The following is a 13,353-nucleotide window of genomic DNA, read 5'->3' as shown; positions in this document are numbered from 1 at the left end:
TGGAAGACAAATTCTCAAAAATAATCAAAGGCAGCAGGCATGGGAAACACGCTGCACTCTACCCAGTGCAGGCTGGAGAAGAACTAAGGCCAGAAGAGAGAGAAGCTCTGATGACAAAACCATAGCCCTTCTGAAAGTCCAAAAGTTGCAAAGATTTTGCTTAAAACTCTGTACTTTTTGATTAAAAATTCATGTCATGTTTCATAAAAGTAATTAGACGGATCATATCTCATGTGTTTAAATTCTGACCCACTATAAAATGACACTGTTTACAGCACACCACTTCAGGCCCTTCATATAATGTCCTGGATAAAAATTCATACCACTTCAAAGCTGAGAGCATCTAATAACACATGAAGCCTCCTCTCTGAGGACTCAGATGGATGCATTTCGTAGGCAGTGCCCATGCTCCCCCGCTGAAAGCGCCCCTGAAATACATCAGCGATGTCTCGGAAGTGCGATGACTCCATGAAGAGCAGGGAAGACACGGCTGAGGGTTCCCAGCCCTTGGCTCTGCAAAGCAGTAATTCCTCAGAGGACCTGACTTAATCGCTCACTCCATGAAGAAGCAAGTTCATAGCAAAGCTAGGTCAGAGAACCCGAGAGATGGAGCCACAAGCTGCCTCATGAATGGGGTTCTAAAGGAGGCCATTTCCAGAAGAGACAGAACTCTTCTGCTCCATCAGAACCCAGAAAGGCTGGGATTTGATTTAAAGCACAAAAATGCTGTCTATGTTTTCTCATGACAAATGGACACATTTTACAGGGACGAGAATTAAAAGAAACACACCCACGTACATGCAACAATAATAAAGAAATAAAGGTCTGAAGCTGGAGGGTTCCACAGTTAGGAGAAAATGGCCAACTCCTTCTTCACCCTCCTGATCTGACACAAAAGCCTGGCAGCTTAAACAAAGGCCTTGTGGCCTTTTGTCTCCCAGTAGCAGGCCCCCTGCTGATGGAGTGGGAGTTCAAGGCCTGATCAGGACTGCTTGAAGGGACCCTGGCTGGAGCATGTGGCTCTGGCAGGGTTTGCCCTTCTCCCCATTCTCTCTGTCCTGCTAAAAACCATTAGATTACTTTCCTAAGCTAGCCACCAAAGTCTGTTCCTTTATTTGGCCACTTCCTCCTCCTGAGGCTGACTATCAAAGTCCAGCAATCAGAGAACCCCCTTTGACTGACCTAATTAACATGCCCAATTAAAATTAAACACCTCATCCTAACAAGGGGTTCCCCCTTAACCTTTATAAACCACCATTTGCCTATATTTCATGCCTGTCTCCCCTCTATCCAGAGGCGGTCCTTTGCCCCTCCAGGGCGAATGTCCCTGCCACCTTCCCTTGTCCCTTTCCCCTTCTTGCTTCTCCTCCCTCTCCATCACCACAGCGTCCTAGCCCATTCTAACAGACCTCCCCTTTCCTCCTCTTCAAAACCACACCTGCAAGGCCATTCGCTCTGGTTTTCTCCCTGAGTCAGAAAGCAGCCACTGTAACTTTTCTTCCCAGTTTAATAAAGGATCTCTCCGTGAAAGCAGGTGTGTGGGTGCAGTCTGTGCCTAATCTTAGGTCTGGAAGGGAGCCCCCGCTGTGTGAGCATCCCCTTCACCCAGCACACATCAATTCTAGGCCAATCAACCATCCCAGCGTTCTTCAAACTGACCAACAACCCTAAATTAGGAAAGAAAGACTCTTCAGAGGCTTTAAACAGTCCCCACCACAGACTTTCAGCTGCAGAGGATCTTTTTCTCTGTAGGTCTGCTATATGTATGTTTTCTCACCCCCATGGTTTGCTCCAACTGCTGATTTTGTCTGCAGTGCTTGAGATTTCTCTGCTAACACCTGTTGTGCTTCAGATTTTTCCTGCTTTTTAATTCTTTAACAGAGAAAATGAACCAATCAAGACCTCTAAGCTGTATCCTGACCATGTTCACCTTTTCCATGTGGGTGCTGAGATCCAAACTCGGGTCCTCTTGCACTCTTAACCAGTAAACTATCTCTCCTGCCTCTGAAGTCTACTATTCTTTTTTTTTTAAAAAAAAAGAAAGGCCTTTTTATATACATGTGCACAAACACACTTTTTGTACACATGTGCATGCGCACACACATAAAACATATATATGTGTTCCCCTGAAGGACACACTGGCTGATACACAGCACCTTATACTGCTAATCTACTATGCACTTGGACCAGTGTTTACCACTCTTGTCCTCAATACATACAAGGAATATATTTTATAGGTAGGTAGGTAGGTAGGTAGGTAGATAAATAGATAGATAGATAGATAGATAGATAGATAGATAGATAGATAGATAGATGATAGATAGATAGATAGATAGATAGATAGATAGATAGAAATAGAATCTCAGAACTTTTTGTACTGATTACTTGCCTAATGCCATAATATTCTATATATATTAAACCAAATCAAAATAAGTCTACAGGGCTAGAGAGATGGCTCAGGGCTTAAGAACTTTTGCTGCTCTTGTAAAGAGCTGGGGTTCAGTTCCCAGCATCCCTGTCAGGAACCCACAACTGTCTGCAAGTCCTGCTTCAGAGGATCTGATGTACTTCTGACCTGTGTGCACACCTGCACTCACATGCACATACCTACAGACACACACATAGAATTTCAAAATAAACCTTGAAAGCATTTTTATAATTAATTGTATTTCTATCTTTCTGTTTGGGGAGGGGATGTTGTTTTGATGCTGGGGAATTGAACCCAAGACCTTGTTTACTCTAGCGTCTTTTTTTTTTCAGCGTGAGCCCAGGGCCTCGCACAGTCCATTAGAGGTCCCGGCACGGAACTGCCTGAGCTTGTCCACCTACCTCTGACCAGCTCTGGCCTGTAGCTCTTGCGCAGCTGTTCCAGGAAGCTGTTGTAGAAGCTCTCCGCCTGCTCTGTGGGCATCGCCAGGTGGAAGTCGGGCTTGTTCCCCTTGAGGACACACTGGAGGGTGAACTGGCTGACACACAGCACCTCGTACTCTTTATCCATCACGCTCTTGGACCAGTGTTTCCCACTCTCGTCCTCAAACACACGCAGATTTAAAATCTTTCGTACCCTATGGGAAAAGAGAACAATGAGAGCTACCAGAAGAATCACAAGACCGCCAACATACTCCATACTTCCAAAGAAGGATGCACGGGTGACTCCATCACTCACAAAAGCTGCGATACAGAGACACATCAGTTAGCCATGCCTCATTTCCTCACCGCCATTCTCGTCTCTTTGGAAGTATGGAGGCTCTCTTAACTTTTACAGTCCCTCTAATTCATAGCAGTCATCAGTGGACTTAAGATCACAGCCACCAAAACTACAAGAAAGCAGTGGAAACTGCAAGGGATGCACTGCTCCTCACACACTGGACCTTCAGGCTCAGAAGTAAAGGCAGAGTGTGTGGTCCAAGAGAGAGTTACCAGGAAAGGAGGCACATGCACGCGCGCGCGCACACACACACACACCATAACCACATGGGACACAGAAACTGCAGACGACAGCTCCCCTCCACCTGTCCCTGACACAGCACTAGGGAGAGGCTGCTATAGGCAGGAGGATCTGATAATTTCACCTTCTAGCTCAACATAGCTATGCCAGCATTCACTCCATATGCATTTTTTTTATTTCTTACTTTCTAGTATTTGATCTCACTTTTGCATTTATGGTTCATGAAGGTTCTGTTTGTCTCTATGCATTTTTCAGTTAAGTTCTAGGGTTGTTTTGTGTGTTTCTTTGCCCAGTTGACTGTATGGCACTGTTTTCTATACTTTTCACCCTTATCTCATATACTTTCCCTCTTATTCCTACATCTTCCCTCTCTCATCCTTACTCCATCCTCTTTTCCTTCTTAATTGCAGTCTTCCACAGAGCTGACACCTCCAGAATCTGTGGGCTCCAACAGCACTCCAACCATCCCCACAGCCACTTACTCGCCTTTTCTTTTTCATTCATTCTAAATTCAATCCTATCCTCACCCACTCCACTTCCCTCTCAATCCTACTCTTACTAAAACCCCAGTGTGCTCCATACTGTCCTTGAATGTTTATCCTCCAACAGTTGCTGAAGTCAAAAGGGCCACCACGGTTAACTGGCTAGCACAACGGCTGCACAGTGGTAACAACCAACTGGCTGTTCTCACAGTTACCATTCCACTGATGCAACAATGCAGAGTGTGAACCAGGCACCCTGAACTCCTGAACTCAGGAACTTCTTTCTAGATTACACTCAAATCCGCCACGTCCAAACATGTCTTACTTGAGCACTACAAATACTTCAACTGAAATAAAAAAGCTGTTTTAAAAAACAAAGAAATAACACCAGATGCATAAGTCTCAGTATAATAACAAGATACATAAAAAGCCAAGATAACATAGTTCTCAAAAAAATTACTAACTCTGCAATATATATAAAACATAGTTTATAATGCTACAATATGTAGATATATAGTTTATAATGCTATAATATATATTAGATATATAAAACATATATATACATATATGTGAAATAAATAGCATATAGCTCAAATGGATTTAACAGACATCTACAGAACACGCCACCCAAATACTGCAAAATACACATTTTTTTCCTTTGCAGTACATGGAATTTTCTCTAAAACATCATATATTAGAACACAAAGCAAGACTCAAGAATACAATTAAAATCTGAACTTTTCAATGTCCCTTCATTTTGTTTGATCACAATGAAGTAAGTCTACAAATCAATAACAAGAGAATCGAGAACACAGACACATGGAGATTAAACAATACAGTACTGATCAATGAATGTGTCCTTGAAGAAATCAAAAAGAAAATAAAAAAAAAACCATTCCTAGAACCAAATAAAAATGAAAATAGGCCAGGCAGTGATGGTCCAGGCCATTAATCCAAGTGCTAGGGGGCAGAGGCAGAAGGATCTCTGTGAGTTCAAGGCCAGTCTTGTCTACAAAGTGAGAAACTCTGTATCGAAAAGCCAAAAAAAAAAAAAAAAAAAAAGGAAGGAAGAAAGGAAGGAAGAAAAAAGGAAAGAAGGAAGGAAGGGAGGAAGGAAAGAAGGAAGAAAGAAAATAGAATACACCAAAATCTATGGGCTACAATGAAAGCAGTCCTATAGAGATATTTACTGTTCTAGGAACCTACATTCAAAACTGAGAGATAGCAAATGAATAACTTAATGATATACAAAGCTTTGAAAAAAAAGAACAAACCAAAGTTTAAATCAGTAGGTGGGAAAAATTAATATCAGGACAAAAATTATAAAATGGAAACAAGAAAATAATGGAGAGAATCAACAGAATTAAAAGGTGGTTCTTCAAAAAAAAATAAGAAAGATAGACAAACTCTTATCCAAACTAACCAAAAGAAAGAGAAGACCCAAGTTAATAATATTAGAGATGAAAAGAGGCACCACGACAACAGATACCAATGAAATTGAGAAAGTTATTAGGTCTTACTGAAAAAACATACATTGCAATAAATTTGAAAATCTAAACAAAAAATGAATTAGGCCTGCCAAATTAAACCAAGATGAGATAAACAATTTAAACAGATCTATAAGCAGTGAAGTCAAAACAGAAATTTTTAAATCGCATAACTAAAAAACATCCACAGACAGACAGATTCACTGGTGAATTTATCAGAATTCAAAGAACTAACACCAATGTTTTGTTATAATGTTATAATATATATATATTAGATAGATAGATAGATAGATAAAATGTAGGTAATATAAAAATATATAAAATACAATAACATGTAGTATATAAATAGTATATAGTATATAAAGGAGGGAATATCACTGCTGTGATTTGAAAGAGAAATGTCCCTCATAGGTTCTTATATATGAAAATTTGATCTCCAGTTGGGTGTTCTTAGGGCAGTTAAGGAACCTTAAAGAGGTGGAACCTTGCTCAACATATGTCATTGGAGGAGGGAGGATTTGAGGGTTTGGAGCCTTTCCTCACTTCCTGTTAGTTCTCTCTGCTGCCTGTGTCAATGAAGCTTTGACCAGCCAAGCTCCCTTCTCCTGCCAAGATGCCTAGCCTTGCCTGCTGCCACGCCTATCCCACCACTATGACTGTGAGCCAAAAAACTCTTTCTTCCTTATGTTGCTCTTGGTCATGGTATTTTATCACAGTCACGGGGAACTAATTAATATAATCACTAAACTCTTTCTATGGAGCTAGTATTACCTTGATTCAAAAATCAAATCAAGATGCAGCATAAAAAGAATATTACAAACCAATATCCCTGGTAAACGTAGATTCAAAAATTCTCAACAAAATATATACAAACAAATTTAAGAACACATCAAAAAGATTATTTACCATGATCAAGCTGGTTTTATTCTAGACATGTAGGAATGGTTCAACATATGTAAATCAATAAATGTTATACATTACATAAATGGTCTCAACAACAAAAATCACATAGTCATCTTGATAGATTAAAAAAAGCTTTTAACCAGACACCAAAGAAGCAGGATGTGTCCTGCCCTGCTGAAAAAGGTACTGAGCCATATGGCTAACATATATAAGAATAATGGGCTAATATATGTTATAAGAGCTACTATGGGGCTGGAGAGATGGCTCAGTGGTTAAGAGCACTGGCTGCTCTTCCAGAGGTCCTGAGTTCAATTCCCAGCAACCACATGGTGGCTCACAACCATCTGTAATGAGATCTGGCGCCCTCCTCTGGCATGCAGGCATACATGGAGGCAGAATATTGTATACATAATAAATAAATAATTTTTTTTAAAAAAAGAGCTACTACGAAGCCTGAGCTAATGGGCCAATCTATTTATAATTTATGTAGACCTCTGTGTGATTCTCTTTGGAACCTTATGGGCTGTGGGAACTGGGCAGGACAGAAACCCCAACAAGCAGGCCCTATGGTAGGGGAGATTAGAGGTAGGCAGGAAAATTAAACTGAATGCGGGGAGAAAGGAGGAGTCAGGAAGATGCCATGTAGTTGCCAAAGGAGAAAGATGCTGGAAATTTACCAGTAGGCCACAGTCTCATGATGACACACAGATTAATAGAAATGGGTTAATTTAAAATATAACAACTAAGTAGGAATATGCATAAGCCATTGGCTAAACAGTGCTATAACTAATACAGTTTCTGTGTGGTTTTTCGGGTCTGGGCAGCAGGGAAATGAACGAGCAGTCTCTGCTTAGAGGACTCAGGTGTCTTTTCAGTGTGAGTGTCATTAGTGTTGCTTTATGCAGTCTCCACTCCAATTAAAAGCTGACTCTGGAGTTGGGGTATGCCCTCCCTTCTCTAGATCCAAGCATGCTTATTGAAAGGTTTCTTCCAAAATTTCCGTCCCAAATCAGGCGAGTCACCTGATTATGTGACAGAGAAAGAAGAGCAAAACAAAATAAAGGGGCCGACTGCACCCAATGGGACCACTGTTACTCATCTCATACTTCTTTGGTTTTGGTTTAACTCTAAAACTTTTGCTAAGGAATAAATCTTATCTAAAGATTTGTAAAACTAGTGTATACTTTCTGTCCCTTGAAATTTATACGCATATTGGGTATGATTAAAACCCTGTAAAATCTGTAACAAAAGGGTTAATTTAAAATTCATAACACCAGAGTTGACAGCTAAAAATCTACACATAGGTAATCTGAAAGGCCATCTGAGCTGCAGTCCCCCACACTGGAGTGGAGGCAGCCATGTGCCTGACAGTCATCTTTGCTAGGGTTGGAAAGGATGAACTTTACCATGTGACCTCACTCCCATCTTGATTAGAAGTATCTACATGCCATAAGCCAACCAATGAAAAAAACAACACCTCCTACCTGTGAGGCCCAAACCAGATGATTCTCCACTGGTTTTGATCACACAAACAAGCCTCCCCTTCATCCACCTCAACCCACAGTCCCTTCTTTTCTTGCCTATCCTCCCTGGTGTCCCTATCTCCCACCTCAGCACACGCTGCCCACCCAATCAGGGGAGGCAGTCCCTGACCAGGACCCTGAATAGAATTACAATACTCCAGGAGGCGTCCTTGCTAGGGATCAATTTGTAACTTGCCTCCTAGATGGTCTTCAAAGGTTACCCTTAAAGCAGTAAATGAAAAAATTCCAAGAGGTCATCCAGGATAAACATGATAATCCATCTCAATTCCTAGACCAACCTGCAAAGATCCCCTTGTGATATACCAGTCTGGATCCAGAGACCCCTGGTGGAAAACAACTCCTTAGGACCTACTTCTTCTCCCAGAGTTTCCCTGACATTAGAGCCAAACTTAAATGTCCAGAGAAAGAACCTCTGGCTCCACAGGCAGAAGTCTTACCAATGCCTTTAAGGTGTATCATGGGAGAGATAAAAAGCCTGAAAACAAATATACCTGATGCTGGTGAAGACCTTTTGACTGGCCATCTGCCCAGGCTCCCTGGCCTCCCAAAGACCAAAAACCTCAGGGTCCCTCTTTTAAATGTGGACTGGAAGGTCATTGGGCTTGGGCCTGTCTGAACTCTCATAAACCACCTGGCTATGTCCAAGTACCATCAAGGAGAGCATTGGGGTGTTGACTGCCCCCATGCTCCTCAAGGCATGAAGACATCAAGCCCAGATCACCCCCCAGCTGATTTGGTCATGGACTACTGATGGGGTCTTTGCTCTTTGACCTGATCACTGCTCTCTGACCAGGAGCCTCAGGTTGACATCACAGTACCAGAGCAGTCTCTCTCCTTCTCCTTCTGGACACTGAGGGCTCCTGTTTATTTCCGATGGAATTTTAGGGATTCACCTCTCCTTCTCATTTCTCTATTGTCAGGTTAGGGTAATGGTTTTACCAGCCTCATCAAACATATCACCCGGGCTCTCCCCATAGCTTCAGGGGACTTAAGCCTCTTATCTATGACCTCTAAGAAAGAAACTTTGGCACCCTACTTTTTCCCCATACTAGCAATTAAAATACCCAATAGAACCTACTGCTTGGTTCAGGATCTCTGACCTAACAACTCAGCAGTGGTTCCCTCTACCCTGCAGCACCCAACACCTGTACTCTCCTCTCTACCATCCCCTCAGAGACCTCCCATTTCTCTGTCTTAGACTTGAAGGATGCCTTCTTTTCCACACCTCTAGATCCCTAGTAACAAAGTATCTTTGCTTTTACCTGGAGTAAGCTAGATACTCATCTTTCTATCGAACTCTCCTGGATGGTCCTACCCCAGGGGTTCTGGAACATGCTATAAGCCATAAATTATATAATAATCTTTTACTTTATACTCAGCCATCTTTTCATGAGGTAAACCCATCAGGATCAAAAATTCCAGTGGAGGATTAAGCCAAGATGCAAGGTGTATTGAAATTATTGCCTTATGAATGAACTGCTGTTTCTTGCTGTAGACTTGTCTTGTAGTTTATCTGTTGACAGAAGTTTCTGTCCTGCCCTCTCCCACAATCATTCAGTCCCAAAGAAACACACAGTAGCTCAGGCTTTCTTATTAACTAACTCTTACATCTCACCCTAACCCATAATTCTAGTCTGTGTTAGCCACGTGACTTGGTACCTTTTATCAGTGAGGCATTCTCATCTTGTATCCTCTGCAGCTAGGTGACCACAGCAAGACTGAGCTTTTCCTCTTCCCAGAATTCTGTTCTGGTTGCCCCACCTATACTTCCTGCTAGGCTACTGGCCAATTGGCATTTTATTAAACCAATACAAGTGACAAATTTTTACAGGGTACAAGACCATCGTCCCACAGCATTTATCCCCATCTGTTACAAGCTTCGGATTTATTTCCCACAGTTCAGCACTATTTGATCATTTATTGGACACAATTTCCCCTATTCATTTGAGATATATTTACAACATTTCCTAGCTATAATCACCCAGTCAAAAAACCTGTTTCCCACTACCAGGTATTTGTTCCTTTCTCCAGTGTAAATGTAGAGATCTGCCTTCCTGCAATTATCTCTATTAGCAGGCATTTGGTCGGTGTTAAGTGTCCAGGCAAAAGTACTTCATTTAAGACATACCCAGGCATCCAAAGACATAAAATTACTGCATGCCTAAAAGCGGTGATTCATAGTCACTAGATGGATAGAAAATGAGCATGCCCTGGTTTTATCACACTTACAGAGAAAAAAAAAAAGCCTAAATTAACCCCGCACTGAAAGATTCTCAAACTTCTTGCATTTACCTTCATCTGAGTTTATTTAACCCAAGCTTAGAGATTTACTGCTCTGTCTACCCTGAGAAGATAACAAGATAAAGGTAATCAGCCCATTTGCTCATCCTCACAGGAAAAGTAAACTTTCCTACAGACCTGCTAAAAACCTGCACTGCCAAGTCAGGTTCCATTTCTTGTGCAAATTAAGCTCAAATCCTTTCCTTTCTTTGCTCTACTACCTGAAAGCAATTAGGTGCTAAAAAGCTTCTCTTAGCAAGGAACCAGCATAGTGAAAGTGCCACAAGGAGACCTAAAGTTACCCGTATTCCTCTATTGTTTACGCAGACTGCCTAGTCACCACCCATGGCATACCCTGCCTGTTGGAAAAGGCTTGAGAGGCTTGGAAGCAATGCGCGGAGAAAAAAAGTTTTTACCTTAATCATGAAATCTACTGATCAATAGAAGTTTAGCTTAATACCTAAAGAACGTAAATAAGCACATGATTTCTCCCTTTTAGACTCCCTGGTTGATTTAATCCTTAGTTGACCCCACCCAGGAGTCTTCACTAACCACACCACTCCTACCTGGTGCCATAAATGAGAACTGACAGCTATTGCTCTGTGTATAAATCTGTCTGCCTTGGTGACCCTGAGAAACTCAAGCCTCACACTGCATTGCCAAAAGAATCACTGTTGTACTTCTTACTATACCATGCGGCCACTGCTGTCAGCCAGAGTGGGACAGAGCCAGTACATTGCAGGAATCCTAACAGGTACCCCCAAGAACTCAGGCCAGAACAATGAAGAGACATGTATAGAAAGAAACACATGAGCAGATTTTTTTTTCTTTAACCCTCAGATTTTAGTCCCTTCCTTCGCTTATTGTAGTGTCTTTTTTTCCCCTGAGTGAAAGCTTTAGAGGCAGACCATTAAAGTTTTCAGTAGGAACATCTCACATCTATTTGGCAGGGCTCTGATCTTCTTTGTAGTCCACCCCTGCAAATTAGCCAGGCTGACACATCTACCTTTACTAAACTTTCTGTTCAGCGGGGGAAGGGGAAATAGGGCCTTATCATCTAAGGTCCAGCTGTCCTGCTCCTCAGGTTACTTATCTGGGATTAGCTATTCCAACTATTAGCCTAGATAGAAAGTAATTCAGTCACTCACAGTCCCCACCACCAAGGATGAAATTCTATCCTTCCTAGAGGTGGCCAGTTTCTTCCTCTTGGATTCCTGTGTCTCTCTTCAGGACCCCCACTATACGAAGTGGCCCTGGGTCCCTCACATGAAGTCTTGCACTCATTACTAAACCACTTCATAAGCTTCAGCAGGTCCTCCTCCAGGCTCCAGGCTGCTATCTTCAGGACTTAACTAGCTCCTTCTCTCCCCAGGTTACAGAAAAGAAAGGATATGCCCTCAGGGTTCTGGGTCACTAATTGGAACCTTCCTGTTGCATACTTATCAAAAAATTAGAGCCTGCTCTCCAAGGAACTGCACCTTGCCTGTGTGCTCTGGCCATAGCCAAACTTCCTCACTTGAATGAGAAAGGTTAACCTTTGGGTCACCCACCACAGTCTTCTCTTTTTACCGCTGTCCCATATCCTAACATACAGGGCTCTGAACACTACCTCCATCCAGAGTTCTCTCTTCAGGTAGCAATGGCAGAGGTTGCTACACTTGCTTTCCATTCAACATTTCAAACTGACTCAAGTTGCTGATTTGACTCACTTGTTTCTGCTGACTTCTGCCACTCACCATATTTGATTCCAAATTCTAGAGCCTACCTCTTTAGCTGTTTCTTCCTCCCCCTACTCTCTCCATCCATCTCTCCTCCCCTACCCAGTAAGTGTCCTCTCTCTGGAGCCTTCTACACCCTCCTAGGCTCCACCCTATGACATTTACCCCTCTTCCTCTTTGGAACCCTCCCTGTTTCCTTGTCTTCTCCACCTAGGAATTGCCTATTAGGCCTTCAAGCTCCCTTAGCCCTTCTGTGCCAGTGACCTTGTCCCTCCAGTCTCTCAGCTTCCTCCCAGAAGTCTCCCTCCTGGGCTTCTCTCTTCCTCTCAGCTCCCACTTGGAGCTTACAGAAACTCCCTCCAGTGGAGTTCATTTGCAACCCCTCCTCTTTTCCTCCATGGGCTCTGATTTTATTGAAGCCTCACTGTTACTACAAACAGCTTGACTCAGTACATTTGATGGCTTAAATTGGCATGCTCGATTTTCAATGGCGGCAACTTCTGCCAATGCACAAATGATCTAAAAATCTTTTATATGTAAACTCGTTCTCCCCTCCTTTATTTCTTCCTATCTACACCTGTCCAGAGTAGCTCTTACATATGGAGACCCCCACCTCTCACAGAGCAGGGAAATTGCTCTAGATCAGGCTGTCAAAGGCTGATTCAGTTGCCAAAGAAGATACTTGACCCTATAACACCTAAATGAATGTCTAACACACATGCCCTTATTGATCCTATAGGAGACATGATGCATATTCAGGAAGGCATTCTACCTTTTATGCAAAATAACCATCTTTTATATTCTAATTAATGACCCATGGCACCCCTGATGGAAGACAGCGTTCTTGGTGACCTTTACTATTGCGTTTAGCACAGCTGTCCATCAGACACAATCAACTGCTCTCTCAGTCCCTAGGTATAGACAGGGTAGAAGAAGTGGTCCAAAGTTCCTCAAGAGTCCTGACATTCCTAATACCACCCCTTTCACATGACACTGATTGCACCTCCCTCTCACACCACCTCTTGTTTCAGACCTTAAGCTCTGCTTTGCTGACAGCTTTGGAGAATGCTGGGTGTGCCCCTCCCAGTCACATTCATGACCACCATTTGTGCCTTCGCCCGTTATCTTATTAAGAGTCTCTCATCTCGCCGCTTGTTAATTGCTCTGAGTCAAACATCACTAACAGCCCTTATTTCTCCCACTTCTCTCTCTTCGGTTTCACAGACTGCTTTAACTCCTCAGGGACACACTTTGTGGGCACTCTGGACTCTGCAAACTGAAATAATACCATAACCCTTAGTACTACCACCCAGCCCCAATGCCCAAACATTCACAACATCCCAATTCTCTATGGCACTCAAGTTTATCGCTGCCTACCTGCTGGGTGATCTGGGACTGTACCTTGGAGTTCCTTTTTCCAAAACTAGGAGCTGTACCAGTGAAGAACCCTTGCCAATTCCCATCCCAGGGTTTATAGCAGTGCGGCATGAC

General features: G+C 42.6%; 1 protein-coding gene across 1 annotated transcript in view; it reads right to left on the bottom strand.

Annotated features, from left to right (window-relative positions):
* The window catches only part of Dtd1 (D-aminoacyl-tRNA deacylase 1), a 161,006-nt gene that overhangs the window by 140,788 nt on the left and 6,865 nt on the right, over positions 1 to 13,353 (bottom strand). The window contains exon 3 of the mRNA XM_050159607.1: positions 2,830 to 3,065. Within this exon, the coding sequence (XP_050015564.1) occupies positions 2,830 to 3,065 (236 nt within the window). The remainder of the gene's footprint in view (positions 1 to 2,829; positions 3,066 to 13,353) is intronic.

This window comes from Alexandromys fortis, unplaced genomic scaffold, assembly GCF_014885135.2.
Source record: "Alexandromys fortis isolate MF-2015 unplaced genomic scaffold, M_Fortis_MF-2015_v1.1 scaffold_115, whole genome shotgun sequence".
In the NCBI taxonomy this organism is placed as follows: domain Eukaryota; kingdom Metazoa; phylum Chordata; class Mammalia; order Rodentia; family Cricetidae; genus Alexandromys; species Alexandromys fortis.
Note: the sequence above shows the minus strand (reverse complement) of the source record. Positions and strands in the feature narration are given on the sequence as shown.